The sequence below is a fragment of the Hemitrygon akajei genome, chromosome 2 (genome assembly GCF_048418815.1).
Source record: "Hemitrygon akajei chromosome 2, sHemAka1.3, whole genome shotgun sequence".
Classification (NCBI taxonomy): Eukaryota; Metazoa; Chordata; class Chondrichthyes; order Myliobatiformes; family Dasyatidae; genus Hemitrygon; species Hemitrygon akajei.
In genome coordinates this window covers 51666541-51680012 of record NC_133125.1, presented here as the reverse complement: position 1 = coordinate 51680012, position 13472 = coordinate 51666541, and the positions used below count along the sequence as shown (strand labels likewise).

The 13472-nt window shown below is 40.6% G+C and overlaps 1 protein-coding gene across 6 annotated transcripts in view; it reads right to left on the bottom strand.

The window, feature by feature from the left end:
* Window positions 1-13472, bottom strand: part of dock8 (dedicator of cytokinesis 8) — a 261176-nt gene that overhangs the window by 171983 nt on the left and 75721 nt on the right. Inside the window, exon 1 of one of the 6 annotated variants that reach the window (XM_073072133.1) lies at window positions 11056-11152. The exons of 4 other annotated variants lie outside the window; for them this stretch is intronic. In XM_073072133.1, coding sequence (XP_072928234.1) covers window positions 11056-11061 — 6 coding nt within the window. In that variant the 5' untranslated portion in view covers window positions 11062-11152. Of the gene's footprint in view, window positions 1-11030; window positions 11153-13472 lie in introns of those variants that run through there. One more of the 6 variants, XM_073072142.1, reaches the window with a different exon arrangement.

Sequence of the window (13472 nt, the reverse complement as noted above, 5' to 3'; positions counted from 1 at the left end):
CTTGACTATCCCAGGCAAAATAGCTGGCTTATTGATTGATATCCCATCCGCTTTCTTAAACATTCAGTACTGTTGTGTTCAATATTGAGGGAGAGTGCACAGACACATCTGTAGGCCAGCTTGGCAGGATATTCAACTGAACTTTATGGATCCTTACCCGTACAGTATAGGAAGTCCGCCCATGTGGGAGCGGCTGACTGAGTGGCATTGGAAAACCACTATTAACTGTCACAACAAGTCCCCTTCTTGAAAAAAACATGTACTATTTGTCCATGGAACTCCAATGAAATGATAATCACTGAAATTAAGCAATTCAGTTTACCTTTCCCAAAGAACATAAATTATGTTCCTTACATGAATATAAAAAAGAACTGCCATCATTATAAATACCTTTCTCTTTGTTTTAATGGTCTCTCACTCTGTTTTCCTTCCTTTTCACCATTTCCTCTTTTTTTAAGAACAGCCTCAATTTGTGAAATGTTTTCAACATTAGAACTCTCTTTAAAAAACAGTAAATCTAATGGAGGCCAGGGTAGACTACCCAAACACTCCAGCACAGTGAGAGGATTATTCACTTGCCCTAAGCTAGTGGGCTATGGAGGAACAGATAAATGATCATATCTGGTATAGGTTCCTGTAAGTGTTGGAGCAGATAGAGATTCTTGAGCAGTTGTGATCCTTGGCGTAAGGATCAGCCCACTTTATTTCTTCCTCTACCTTTTGTGGACTTTGAAGGCTCATGAGTACAGGCCTCTTCCACCTAATTTCTCCTTGTGATGTTCTGGTGGATTGGCTTAGAACCTAAGCAGCTTCACCACTCCAGAGCAGCAACAGAGATTTTGCTCTGTGTCTGAGATCAGGCATGCTCTTCGTTTGTTTTGCTTTCTGTTGTCTCAAAATTACTCACTTTGTCTAAGTGCAGTCAGCGAGGTTGGAGAAGGGAAGGAAGAATGGGCAAGCTTGCTCTCAATCTCCAGCTATTGACAGCTCTGGTGGACTGTAGCCATTCACAAGAGGCATGGAGCGATAAGCTAGTAGTGCTTTGTAGGGGTCTTTTCCCTTCAGTAGGAGACTCTTAACAGTTTGCACTGCTCTTTCCTCTTCTCCATTAGCCTGTGGGTATTGTGGACTGCTTGCCTGGTGTTTGAACTGGTAGCTCCTAGCAAAGGCTTTGAATTCTGAACAGCTGAGTTGTGGACTGTTGTCTGACACAAGTGTCTCTGGTATTCCATGGCGAGTGAATACAGCTTTCAGGTGCTGCTGAGGGTGCAGAGGACAGCCTGAACACCTCAGTGTTCCATGAGTAGTAATCCACTGCGAGAAGGCATTTGAATCTTTTCAGCTCGACGATGTCTGTAACTGCAATTTGCAAGCACTGGAAAGTCTGGGATTCTGTGAGAGAGAGAGGTTTAGCATGATTTTTGTGCATGCTTCTCTTGGCTTTACATAATCTCCCAGCCGTGTGCTCAGATCAGGCCACCATACAGATTGCCTTGCTCTTAGGCGACCTTTTTCAATGCCTTTATGTCCTTGGTGAATTTGACTGATGATTTTGGCGTGCATAGAAGCAGGAATGAGGAGTCTGGAACACTTTAACAGCAAGCCATCAAGAATGGTGAGTGCGTCTCTTTCATGCCAGCAAGGTCTGAGCTGGTGAGCTCCTTTTGGAACAGCTGGCCATCCATGCTCACAGTGTTGCATGGCTTTGCTGCAGATTTGATCCTGTTTCAACTCAGTGTGAATTTCATCCAGTTTACTCTGGGATGCAGGAAAGCTTTCACATATCTGAGCTAAGTAGACGTTGATGTCTTCCACGAGGGCACAGTCAGCTTTTGTCTACTCACTTTTGCATGGCATCCTTGATAGAGGGCGCAGTATAGTGAACGATCTCATAGGGACATGTTCAATGTCATAATAGTATTGCATACGCCTCAATCTGAATCTTTGCAGATGTGGAGGTAAGTCATCCAAGTGTTTCAAGCTGAGGGGGCTGACAAGTGGCTTGTGGTCTGTTTCAAGTAGGAATTCAGTGTCTATCAAGTAGGAGCTGAAACTTTCACAAGCCCACATGAGAGCCAGCATTTCCTTTTCAATTTGGGCATAATGCTGTTCAGTTGGAGTCAGTGCTCTTAATGCATATGTAACCGGTTTCCATACACCACTGCAGTTTTGCATGAGAACTCCCCCTAGGCCAAAGGAAGAGGCATCTGCTGAGATCTTGGTTGCTTTGTCTGGATCAAAGAATGCCAATGTTGGTGGAAAGATAAGCTCTACTTTAAGTGATGAGACTGACTTCTCCTGTGATGCATCCCACTACCAAACATTTTGCTGAGAGAGGAGATCATGTAGTGGCTTTGTTTTGTCTGCCAAATCTGGAATAAACTTTCCTAGCTGGTTTACCATGCCAAGGAAACTGCAGATCTCTGATATATTTATAGGTTATTCTGTGTTCTGAACTCCTGCCATTTTGTCTGAATTTGGTTGCATTTGCTCTGAGGACAGTTGGTGGCTTAAGAACTTCACCTCCAACTTTGCAAAATTGCATTTATTTTTGTTCGGGTTGATTCCAGCCTGCTTCGGTTTCTCAAAGGCAGCTGCCACTCTTTTGTTATGTTCCTCACTTGAGCTTCCAACGATGAGGACATTGTCCATGTGGCTGACTACTCCTGCTAGTCCCTCCAAAATTTGGTTTATCCTCATCTGAAAGAGTTCAGGGGCCATTGAAATGTCAAAAGGAAGGCATAGTGTTCATATGGTGTCACAAAGGTTGCCAGAACCTTGATTTTTGCATCTAGATTGGTGAAGAACTTTGCCCCACTCAGCATACCCAACAGAGGGCAAAATAAACTTCTCCCACCCTCACTGCGTTATTCAGTTTTGTTAGGTCAACAAAAATCTTCACTGTGCCAACTGGCTTGGAAAAAGGAACAATGCCTGCAAACCGGTCAATAGGTCCATTCACTCTAGCTACAATGTCAAGTGTCTAATTCTCTCAAATTCAGCTTTGACTTTGTTCATCAATAGGACTGGTATATGGCTCGCTCCTGGCCTCAGTTGGATAAGGTACTCTTCTTTCATTAACCCCAGCCCTGTGAACAACTCCAGGTACTTCTCCTGCCACTGAACATTGTTTAGCGAATCCAACCTTGCCATGAGGTTCAGCTTCTCGATGGCATGTCGTTTCAGTAGCAAGGAGAAGAGATTCTGATCAACAAAGACATCCTCCTTTAACTGCTTCTCATTTTTTATGGATGGAAGTAGTAAACATTCCTTTTACTCTGAGCTTATGTTTCCCTGGCCCCATGAGCACCTTCTTTGCTGGTTTTGTGAACAGACATTTGGGATGGCTGTGACATCTGCCACAGTGTCCATTTTGAACATCACTGCCTCATTTTGCAATTGAACCATAGTACACCAGCCTTGGAATCTAAAGCTCCAAGGAGAGCTCTCTCTTCGTCTGAATCATGGTCTTCTTTGACCTCCAGAAGAGCTGTTTTTGAGTGACATTGGCTGTTATAATGGCCAGCTCTATTGTATTGACTGCATTTCACTTCTCCTGCTGGACAGAGCTCTTATGGCGTGGAATGGAGACTTGCTGCATCTCCTGCAGTCGGACATTTTACCTGCTCCTTGTTTTGCTTGTCTGTTTTGGTTGAGCTGAGCTCTACTGTCACTCTTTCTGTCGACACCTTGTTTCGCCTCATGTATCCCATTTCATTTTCCTGCAAAATATTCTTTGAGTTTGTCTTCCATTGTTTGGTATTCCTTTTCCTGAGCATCTGTCAGTCCTAATCCACCTATGATACCCACTGTTTTGTCCACCCTGCAGTACATCAGGGTGCTTATCTGATGTTCTTCTGAAGTCTGAGTGAGAGTGCTTGCAACCCTATATCTTTCAAAGCGTCTGAGCAATTTCTCAACTACCCCTGGCTTAGAGAAATCAAATGTCTCATTGTCTCGGGGGGAGGTGGGCATCTAATAAGATATAGATGCTCCATTTTTCTGTTTGTTTATTTACCATTTTATTTATTTGGACCATTAAAGTCTTTTTTTCTCTCTCTGTCCCTCGCTGAGAGTTTGACTGACTTCTCTGCCATGTTTCGGTCTCTGGGCTCTTCACCAGGCTAGCGACCCACAAAACGTATCCACTTTCAGGTGCGGCTCAAAGGTGTTGCCTAGCAACCCTGGCCAAGTCTCAATTCACTTAGCAAACTAGCATCGGCAGCCCAGGTTGATAGGCTTTGGATATTTTTCATAGATAAGTACAAACAAGAACAGTCTTACTGTAAACTCTTTCTTGGTGGGGACTTACTTTGGTCTGTAGCCTGAATTTACCAATGATCAGCCACTCGTGACACTGTGTTCTGTTCCTTATGAGGAAGAGTGCAGAAATGACGAGCACACCAGCAGAATGCAGGTTACTCAGCTGAATTTTATTGATCCTTGCTTGTACAATATGTGAACTCCTCCCAAGTAGGAGTAGCTAACTGAGTGGCATTGGAATACCAACATTTCTACCAGAACAAATATCTTCCCCAATGGTGTACATTGGCAGTAGAGTGTATCACCACTGTTACTAGCATTTCTCTGACAGCATCTAACCAACCTGCAACTACCACCTAGCGATAGATAAAGGTTTCAGGTGTACAGGAACACCACTACCTGCAGAGTTCTCCACCAAGTTGCACACCATCCACATCTGGAAATATATCCCTGGTCATTCATTACTTCTGGATTTAAATCCTTGAACTCCTTGCCCGATAGAATAGTGAGAAGGACTACAGTGCTTCAAAATGATTGTTCCTTAACTTTCACAAAAATAAATTATTGTCAAACCAGGGTGCCCTTGGAAAGGGTGTTGAGAGAGATTAAGGGTGAATCTTATGAGGCATTAACATCTGTTAACTCCCCTAAATATGTGCATTCTGGTTTTTTTTTGGAATGCAAGAAGAGATTTCACAGGGACATTTGATATGTTGTTTGTGCTTTGGTAGCTCAGGGCCTAGGTTTTCAACAGTTTCAAAGTCAGATTCCGGCTGCACTAGAAACGTTTAACAAAGGCCTACTGCAAAGTTACTCAGTGAAATACAATCTAGAAAGTTAAATCAGGCATTCATATCAGCCTTTTACCTTTTCCTCCCATCAACTCCCAGCTTCTTACTTCATCCCTTCCTCCTCCACCAACCTGGCTTCACCCATCATCTTCTAGCTTGTACTCTTTGCCCTCCCCCCACCTTCTTATTCTTGCATCTACCCCCTTCCTTTCAGCTCTGATGAAGGGTCTTGGCCTGAAACTTCTACTGTTTATTCACTTCCATCGATACTGCTTGACTTGTTGAGTTCCTCCAGTAATTTGTGTGTGTTACTCAGGTACTTTGTGGCTTGGCAGTAAGCCATCCCAAAACCAAAACCTCCTGCACAGCAACAAGCTATCACAGCTTGAGAGCGTGCATCTGCAGCCAAGCAGATTCTAGGCATGTGTTTGATAATGTAGGGCATGATGCTCATAGCATTGCATCAGACTTGGGAACATGTCAATGAGTATATGTTTTCTTTCAGTTTCTTTTATTGTACAACGAGAACAAAGATTTAGTTCTGCAGTGGTGCAGGAGTAAAGACACCGGCTTGTGACAAAGTTTTCTGGGGTTCTTGTATTTTACCGTGCCTTCATCTCATGTAGCAGCGCTTTGATTCACTGCTGCATTTAGCAAGCCAGCGCCTGAGTGAAAATGAAACCGAACCAGAATCTCCATCACATTTTTAAATAACTGCAAACCAGTCAGATGATACAAGCATAACAACGGAGCCCTGCGGCATATTACGACATATTCAGATTTAAAGTTATCAAGTTTTGCTTATCCTCTGGTTAATTCTGCACTAAGTGGTTTGAGACTCTAAGAGAGGTCAGTTGACCATGATCCCTCACTATGGTAGTGATTTTAATTTAGTTTTGAGTGAGTGTATGGTCAGTTCCATACTAGATAGTCTTCTCTGGTATTGATGGCAGAGTAGCTGGATTTGCGAGCGAGTCTGAAGCTATTCTAATTGACACATTTGGTAAACATCCTCAATATGAACCAAAGGTGTGGCATCCTGCCACCAGATAACTAAAATTATTTCAGCTATTCCTTTATAATATGAAGCTCGACTTATTTTCTCACTAAGCTGGCATATTTTCCCATATCACTGCCTTACCAGTCTCTAACTCAGTGTCTACAAAATATTAACTACAATTGTTTTGAAATCCTTAAATCTGCTCCGAGTGTCTGCCACAAATAAGCAAACACCTTGCCTAAATAAAAAAAAGCACTGCATATATCTCCAGTGACATAAACAGAGAGAGACAACAGTACTCAGGAGACTATTCAGCATGTGCAAAGACAGAAATTGCATCAACATAACATGTTGTTGTCCTTACATCGGATTTCTCAATAAATGCTATCTGATCTGATGAGTACCTCCAGTGCCTTTATGTCAGATTTCCAACATCTGCAGTATTTTGCAGTAAAAGTGACCAGCTTTTACTGTGTTTGTTCTGATTACTTGCTAGTAAAGAGTATCAACTCATCTGGATTAATCAATATAGTTTCTTTAAATTAATTTGTAAGATTACAGTCTTCCATAACCTTGTCAGCTCTTACGTAACCTGGCCACTGAACCCACGTCAACTTAAATCTAACGCAAGTACCTACCATTCCCATTCAAATTCACAGGAAACATTGGTTGCCAGGAGAAACATTATAATTATGTCAGCTTTATCAAAAATTTTTAATTAATTTTGTACGTGTATTTATGTTTTAGTACCTTAAATGCTAAAATAATGTTCATTATGTTAAAATTTGTACCTCACAATTTACTCAATGATTATATTGCACCATATTGTCAACCTGCACTGTACTTTCTTTGTAGCTGTTACACTTTATTCTGCATTCTGTTATTATTTTACTTTGTTCTACCTCAATACATTGTGTAATTATTTGATCTGGATGAACAATAAGCAAGACAAACTTTTCACTGTATCTTGGATAAACCAATTTCAATTCCAAACTCCAGTTTATGAATGTAGAATGTTCTTTATCAACCGACAACTTTGACAGCCCGTGAGGCTTGGGTGCAGGCAGTTAGGTTAATTAAGGGCAGGGATAAGATCAGGGAAAGATTGGCCGTCAGAAGTGGTTTTGTGAGCCCAGCAACTTTCTGTGCTCACACATGTCGCTCTGGGCCCTACTGAGGAGCAGTGAGCCAGGTTTGCAAAGAAATACTGGACTAGGGCCACACCAGGCAAACAGCTTGGCATGGAGACAGGTGGAAGACTTGCCCCAAGACACCAAGCTATAAACAATTGCTCAAAAGCTTTAGTGATTTTATTCATTGGTATTAGGCTCCCACTGAGATAAGAACTGTCTTTCTGACATGCCTCACTGGCACACCTTAACTCTGTTACACTAAAGCAATAAGTAGAATCTATATTAGACTCACAGATTCCGACAGCTCAGAAATTAGCCTTTTCGTCCACCCTCTCCATGCCAACCACCATATTCACTACACAGATCCTCTTTTCCAACCCTTAATCAGTAGCCTTCAATGCTTTGGTGGTTCAAGGCATGTGCATGCCCCTTAAATGTTGTTAATGTCTCTGCCTTCAGCAGCCCAACAGGCAGTGCATTTCAAGCTCCAACCACCATCTGTGTGAAAGTTCCTATTAACCTTTCACTCCTTATCTTAAACACATTATCTGGTAACAGATGCTGCTGTAATGATAAAAGCTTACTCTGTCGGCCCTGTCTATGTTCCTCATAGTTTCATCTATCTATGTTATTTTCCTCCTCAGTCTTCTCGGCTCCATGGAAAACAAGCACTGCCTATCCAGTCTCTCTCTCCTTTTAACACAGACACTCCATCATAGGTAACACCCTAGTCAATCATCTCAGCATCCTCGCTGAAGCAATTACATCCTTTCCAAACTGTGGCAACACCAGAGTGCACGTAATATTCTAGATGTGGCTTCACCGTTTTACAAAGCTATACCATAACTTCCCTGCTTTTATATTTTATGTTCTATGCTAATGAATGCATGCAATATACTATATATGCCTTTTTTTAAAAAAAGCTACCATTGTGCTGCCATTTTCAGGGATCTTCAGACTTGTACACTGAGGTCACTTTGATCCTCAGACATTGTGAGTGTCCTACCCTTAAATAACCTCCCAAATGCATCATGAAGTTTCTCCGTCATCTAGGTCATTGTATATCAAGCAGTAGTAAATCAAGGCAACTGGTCTTGCTGTGTTGATTAAAGGACATTTTGCCACACACCCGGGAGACTTCTTCAGTGGGCAGTTTCTGGCTTACAAAGTCTGTGAGTTGTTTAAAGGTATACCAATCACATGGGTGTCGTTAAGAGTCATAGAGGTAAGGAGAGGGTCATTAGTCTTATCTTGGCATGAATGGAAATCTGAACTTTTGTGGAGATGCCGGGGTAGAGATGTTAGGACTGCATTGTAAGTAGCTGATAGGTGATGTCGTACCCCACCCCCTCTGTTCAGGGATGGGTTTTCCAGTTTGACAGAGATGGCTTCTTTAACCCCTCTTTCAAACCACCTGTCTTCTCTGTCCAAAATGTGTGTACCTACTATCAGCTTACATTGCAGACCTAACATCTCTACCCCAGTGTCTCCACAATTCACAATTCCATCCATGCAAAGATAAGACTAATGACCCTCTTGTTACCTCTACCACTCTTAATGACCCTCATGGGATTGCTATACCTTTAAACAACTCACAGAGTTTATATGCCGGGAGACTACTCACCATGGATCAAAACTGAAGATGCCTCTTGGATGAATGACAAAACGTTATTCTAGACAACACAGCAAGTCCAGTTGCCTTGATTTACAACTGCTTGATATCCCAAATACATCACATCACACTTAACATTTAAATTGCACCTCCATTGCTGAGCCCAATTTACCAACTGATCTAAGACAATGTAGTCTAAGACAATGCGCACCAGGAAACACAAACTCATCTTCTACTTGCCCAATGATACAACAGATTTTCCAATGCAATTTCAGTACTCTGAACAGCAGGTACAAGTACTTCCACTGGGAAGAAATGGGCCTATTGCAGTCAAGCGCAATACACTGAGATTGGGCAGAACTTCTTATTGGGCTGCAATGGACTTTTCAGTACAATTTGCACATGAAGGATACCAAAGCAACATAAATGATGGCAATAATTTATAATATATGTAAGCATCCCATACAAATTGTTTAACCCACCAATAACTAGCAGGCAAATCAATAATTACCTTTGCCAGTTCTGAAATACATAGATCAGCACACAAAAGCTCATCCTGAGAGCTGCTGAAAGCAACCGATGGCCCATTTACTATGAAAAATCATTGATTTAAAACATAACTGCTTATGTCTTTCGATTTTATTTCATGAGCTCTGCAGACCTCTGTGGCTTGCAGTAGAGCACTGGGCTTCTAGGTTTCTTGAATACATCAGATGCATATTTCAGCACCTGGTCCATAGCTGGTAATGCCTAGGCAATTCGAGTACTCATCTTTTAAATGCTGTCAATGACTTTGTTTCCACCATTTTATCCAGCAGTGCTCAATCCAGGAACACTGGGTGAAAAGGGTTGCCTTCAAATTACCTCTACACCTCAAATCCCTCGTCCAAGATCTATATCCACTGGTTTGATTCACCTCTAACGAAGGAAAAAGAATTGTGCACTCTGTCCAATTTATTAATCATTTAATCAGAAATGCAAAGTATGAAATATAATAAACAGGAGAAAGTCTGCAGATGCTAGAAATCCAAAAGGGGCATACAGAAAATGCTGCAGTAACTCAGCCCGTCAAGCAGCATCAATGGAAATGAATAAACAGCCAACATTTCAGGCCAAGACCCTTCTTCAGAACTAGTTGTTTAAATGTATATTTGTACGATAAAAACAAAATATTATCTTCAATATTATTTTCAATTCAGTCAGTCATATAGCAGAATAATCTCTCCCCAGACCTTGTACAGCCCACAGATAACCATTCTATTTACACATTTCATTTTTCACAGTTATTGCAATTATCTTTTAACCAAACTTACAACAGAACTTTGGTCTAACTTGTAAAGCAACATTCAATTTAGAAATAGAAAGTTAAATTCATCTTGTAAGTTTGCACCAACTGTGAAACAGATGTAATCAATGAGTTATACCATGGAGGGAGAGCAAATCCTATATTGTTTCCAAAATTAATGGAAGGATAATGGGATACAGTTTTGTTTTCATGAGCTCTGTCTTTGAAAGCAAGTTTATAAACTCCTTCTTCCACCTTTTAGATCTTTTCTGTTTATCGACTCTTTCTTTGATCACCAAAATGTTCCATCCAATGGCCTGCATTTCTCAAGCCAAATCAGCAACATACATATCGGGCAGTTTCCTTACAGTAAGTATCCTCAACACCATTATAGTTGCAACTATTTTAAGTTCTGCTCTGTCAATCTAATTCAGAATTATTAAATATATCAAGGAATTCAAATTGCACCAAGTAGAAATCATGTGAAAAAAATCAAGTAGTTTTAAGACCTGGCCTTTAAACAGCAACTTTGATATACATGCTTTCATTTTGAATTTTAAGTACTGCACTTGTAACCGCAGTCGAGAAGTTGCATTTAATCGGTTGTTTCAAAAATAAGTAAATTAACATATTGTCAAGAGCAAATCAATTGATTTCCAACAGCGGCTGCTCATTTTTAATGTTCAGACAAAGTTGTGAAGCACAGTACAACACAACACAAACATACATACAACACAATTAACTCAAAGAATGATGAGAGATCGTTTAATGTATGTTTTTTGCAGCATTGCTTTCACAGTATAAAGGAAGGATAATATTAGACTATCTTAGGGATATGAAACAGAGAAGCTAGCTTCTATATGGCATCAAAGCACATAAGCACTTCTGAAGACCGCTTAAAATTAAGGTTACATTAATTATCTGCAATTGGCAGAATGTTTCATACCTGATAAGTGAGTGGAAACGTTTACCTTCATAAAATGGCGTCTTCAAGCTGATAAAAACCTTACTCAGTGAAGTCTCTGCGAGAAGAAGTAGTGGTTACAAAACCATTCTTCCTGCCTCATGCAAAACCACATGCAAGTAAATCGACATATATCTGAGATAAGCAGCTGCATGCTCAGGAAGTGATGTCACCAATCGTTGTACAAAATATAGGAAGTCAGTATTATTTCACCTTAAATATTCTGGTCCTAAACACAGCAAAACAATCTATCATGTTTTGATTGAATGAAGTAAGACTGTGCTGTTGTACTGTGTAAATTATACAGTAACCAACTGCAAGTGATAAGCAGTGGAAAAGCAAACCAAACTATCTAAAATCTGTTAAGTGGGCCATCTTAAATCCACATCTAGGCAGGAAACTGAAGACTGGGATCAGGTCTCATGTTTTGCAAGAGATCACGTTGTTTTCCCTTAAACCTTATGACTATATTCAATGTCTGAAGGATAGCAAAGAGTTGGCTTTCTGTAGTGCCTTGTCTGTTGTTGCCTCATATACAGTAACGAACATTCATATCCATACTCCAAAACCACATGCCACTTAAAACAATGTTCCCTAATTACTGTGAAAATGAGATTTTGTCGAGCTGCCATGCACAAATCAAAATTTTGGACAGGTTTAGTCCACCTTTGAAACTTAAGCATTTCCTTTATATTGCTCAATTGGTCTGCAATGCTATCAGCTAAGCCCTTTATTGAAATTACTTTCAGACGAAAGCACTACTTTTTCCAAACCTTGTTGAAGCAGTCACTGAATGTTCAGGTTATTTTAGAGAAAACAAATGAAAAGATTGTGTTGTACTGAAAGAAAAGGTTCAGGTGAGAAATGATGAATTATTTTTCCTCAAGATAGTAGCATCAGTTTTTCTAGGATCTGAATCACTTTCAAGCCTCACTTACAAGCTCTTCGTTTTTCTCTGGTCCTTGTGCCTCTCCCATATCAAGTGCAACTATTGTTGTCTTTAACACAATGCATGACGAGCATTAGGTTTAATTTCACTGGCATATGTCATGAAAATTGTTGTTTTGTGGCAGCAGAACACTGCAATACATAGTAATAATAAACTATAAATTACAATAAGTAAATGCAAAAAAATTAAATGATTGCTAAAGGAGAGGGAAAAATAGTGAGGTAGTGAGTTTCATAGTCCATTCAGAAATCTGATGGTGAAGGGGAAGAAGCTGTTCCTGAAATGCAGAGTGTGTGGTTTCTGGCTCCTGTATCTCCTCCTTGATAGTAGCAATGAGAAGAGGGCATGTTCACATGTTCGGGGTGATGGAGGTCCTTAATGATGGATGCCGCCTTTCTGAGGCATTGCCTTTTGAAGGTGTCCAGGACACTGTGGAGTGCTAGTGCCCATGATGGAGCTAACAGAGTTTACAACTTTCTGCAGCTTTTTCCGATCCTGTGCAGTGGCCCCTCCAAAACAGGTGGTGACTCAGCCAGTTAGAATGCTCTCTGTGATACATCTATAGAAATTTGCAAGTGTCTTTGGTGACATACCAATTCACCTCAAACTCTCAATGAAATAGCTGCAGTCATGCCTCTTTGTAATTACATCAATATGCTGGGCCCAGGATAGATCCTCAGAGATGCTGACACCCAGCAACTTCGATGGCTTTGTGCCTGTACTCGCTGGAGTTTAGAAGAATGAAACCTATCGAATATTAAAAAGCCGAGATAGAGCAGATGCGTAGCGGATGTTTCTATAGTGCGGGTCTAAGACCAGAGGACATTGTCTCCGAATAGATGGATATCCCTTTAGAACAGAGAAGAGGAGGAATTTCTTTAGCCATAGTGCAGTGAATCTGTGGAATTCATTTCATAGATGACTGTGAAGGTCAAGTCATTGGGTATATTTAAAACTGAGGTTGATAGTTCCTTGGTTAGTGAGGGCATCAGAGATTACAGGGTGAAGGCAGGAAAATGGGGTTGAGAGAGATAATAAATCAGCCATGATGGAATGGCAGAGCAGACTCAATGGGTCAAATGGCCTAACCCTATGTCTTATGATCTTTAGCTCTGATATATTCAAACGATCCAGTCAAAATTTCAGGAACATCCATTTATCCTTTGTCCGAGGGATCGGTGGCACATGATTTTGCACATTTAATTGGTACTTCTTTATTTTTCACACACTCATATTGTGCTTAATTGTGTTCTATTTCACTGGTTTGGTGCTCTGCTTCTGCATATTCTGAATGAAACCTTAATTTTTCAGTTTTATAACTTCCAGCTCTTGGTTACGTAGAAACTCTTAAAACATTTCTTAGCAATGAGTATTTCTGCATCCTTCTAACTGCACTTCCTGTTCTCTTTCCTTTTTTTATTTTTGTCTGATGCAAAGATTTCCCGTTTTGTTTCATGTCCTCAATCCAAAATTTT